The sequence below is a fragment of the Octodon degus genome, unplaced genomic scaffold, assembly GCF_000260255.1.
Source record: "Octodon degus isolate 3935 unplaced genomic scaffold, OctDeg1.0 scaffold00007, whole genome shotgun sequence".
In the NCBI taxonomy this organism is placed as follows: Eukaryota; Metazoa; Chordata; class Mammalia; order Rodentia; family Octodontidae; genus Octodon; species Octodon degus.
In genome coordinates this window covers 12,756,692-12,758,285 of record NW_004524583.1, presented here as the reverse complement: position 1 = coordinate 12,758,285, position 1,594 = coordinate 12,756,692, and the positions used below count along the sequence as shown (strand labels likewise).

Below are 1,594 nucleotides of genomic sequence, written 5' to 3'. Positions count from 1 at the left end.
CTTCTCCTCTCCTCCCCTCCCCTCCCCTCACTTCCCCTCACTTCCCCTCCCTTCCTTTCCTCCTTACTTCTTTCCTTTCTTCACAGCCAAGGTTTTGCTATGTAGTTCTGGCTGGCCTTGAACTCACTTTGTAGCCTAGGCTTGCCTTGAATTTGCAGCAATCCTCCAACCTGCCTTTCTGAGTGCTAGGATTGCAGGCGTACACCACCACACCCAGCTCCGTAGCCACTTTTTCCCCTTAGCCTTTTGTAACCAGCATTTCCTCTGACTCTGCCAGGATATTTGCCAGAGCTCCCGTGTGTTGGCTGATCACTATTTATGGATGCTAGTGTCTCCAGCTCTGGAGTTGGGCCCTCAGGAAACTTTGTCTAGGTTGCTGCCTTATAGGGTCCATTGCACTCCTTACAGGCTCTCCTTAGACTGAATCCCAGCTCTCCTTTATGTAGCTACAGTTTGGGGTTGTGCTTGCTGCTGCTGAACAGGCTAGGAACCATGACTTGTCTTGCTGTGTTGCAGGTGAATTTGGAAGGCAAAGCCAGTCCTCTGTCACTCCTGCAAATGGCCTTGCCAAGTGGCCTCTGCGTCTTGGTTCGCTTGCCTAGGCTGACCTCCGGAGGCAAGACACTACCAAGAACTTTACTGGATATTTTGGCAGATGGCACCATTTTAAAAGTTGGAGTGGGATGTTCAGATGATGCCAGCAAGCTTCTGCAGGATTATGGCCTCATCGTTAGAGGATGCCTAGACCTTCGATACTTGGCTGTGCGGCAAAGGTATGGTTTATATGAATGTTGGAATTCCTATAACTTTGAGCAAAACATATTAGCAAGATTTGTGTATTACTGGAAAGTAGTAATGAAATATTTGAAATGCATTACATTGAATCTGTGAGGAAATGTTACAATTTAATTACTTAGATTTTTTTTTTTTTTTTGAGACAGAATCATATTAATGTAATCCAGGCTGGCCTTGAGCTCATTATGTAGCCCAGACTGCCTTCAAACTTGAGATTTTTCTGTGTCGGGCTCCCATAGCTGCACACTTGACTGGTTCTTTTTTTTTTCTTGAGACAGTCTTGCTATGCAGTTCAGGCTGGCTTTGAACTTCTGGCAATCCTCCTGCCTCAGCCTCCTGAGTGCTGGGATTATAGGCGTGCACCACCATGCCGAGCCTGGTGGTTTTTTCTGATGAAACATCAGTAAGGTATCACTGTACGTTACAGGTTATAAGCTAATGATCCCACTGGCTAAACTAGGACTGCAGATTTTTTTGTTTTTGTTTTTCTGTATGAAAATCCTGCTTAAACCCAAAATTTATTGAAGGATCTATATTGTTTGCTTTTGAAAAATTAGATGATCTGACTCTACTGATTGAGAGTTGTAGATGACAGCAGTGACCCAGGTACTGTGTGTCTGCTTTAGATGAATGTGTTTGATTTAATTAGCAATGAGCCCACCACTCTCATTGCAGCCCTGGCTCATCTCAATGAGGAACTTTTGCAAATCTTGCCACCAGCCAGAAATGATGATACACCTGACCCTTGTCTTTTTTTTTTTTTTTTTTTGTAATAGTGCCATTTGCTTTATGGTTCTTT

The 1,594-nt window shown here is 44.1% G+C and overlaps 1 protein-coding gene across 4 annotated transcripts in view; it reads left to right on the top strand.

Annotated features, from left to right (window-relative positions):
* Positions 1–1,594, top strand: part of Exd2 (exonuclease 3'-5' domain containing 2) — a 55,297-nt gene that overhangs the window by 31,962 nt on the left and 21,741 nt on the right. For all 4 annotated transcript variants that reach the window (XM_004624759.3, XM_023702576.1, XM_023702581.1 and 1 more), the window contains one exon: positions 517–773. In XM_004624759.3, coding sequence (XP_004624816.1) covers positions 517–773 — 257 coding nt within the window. The remainder of the gene's footprint in view (positions 1–516; positions 774–1,594) is intronic.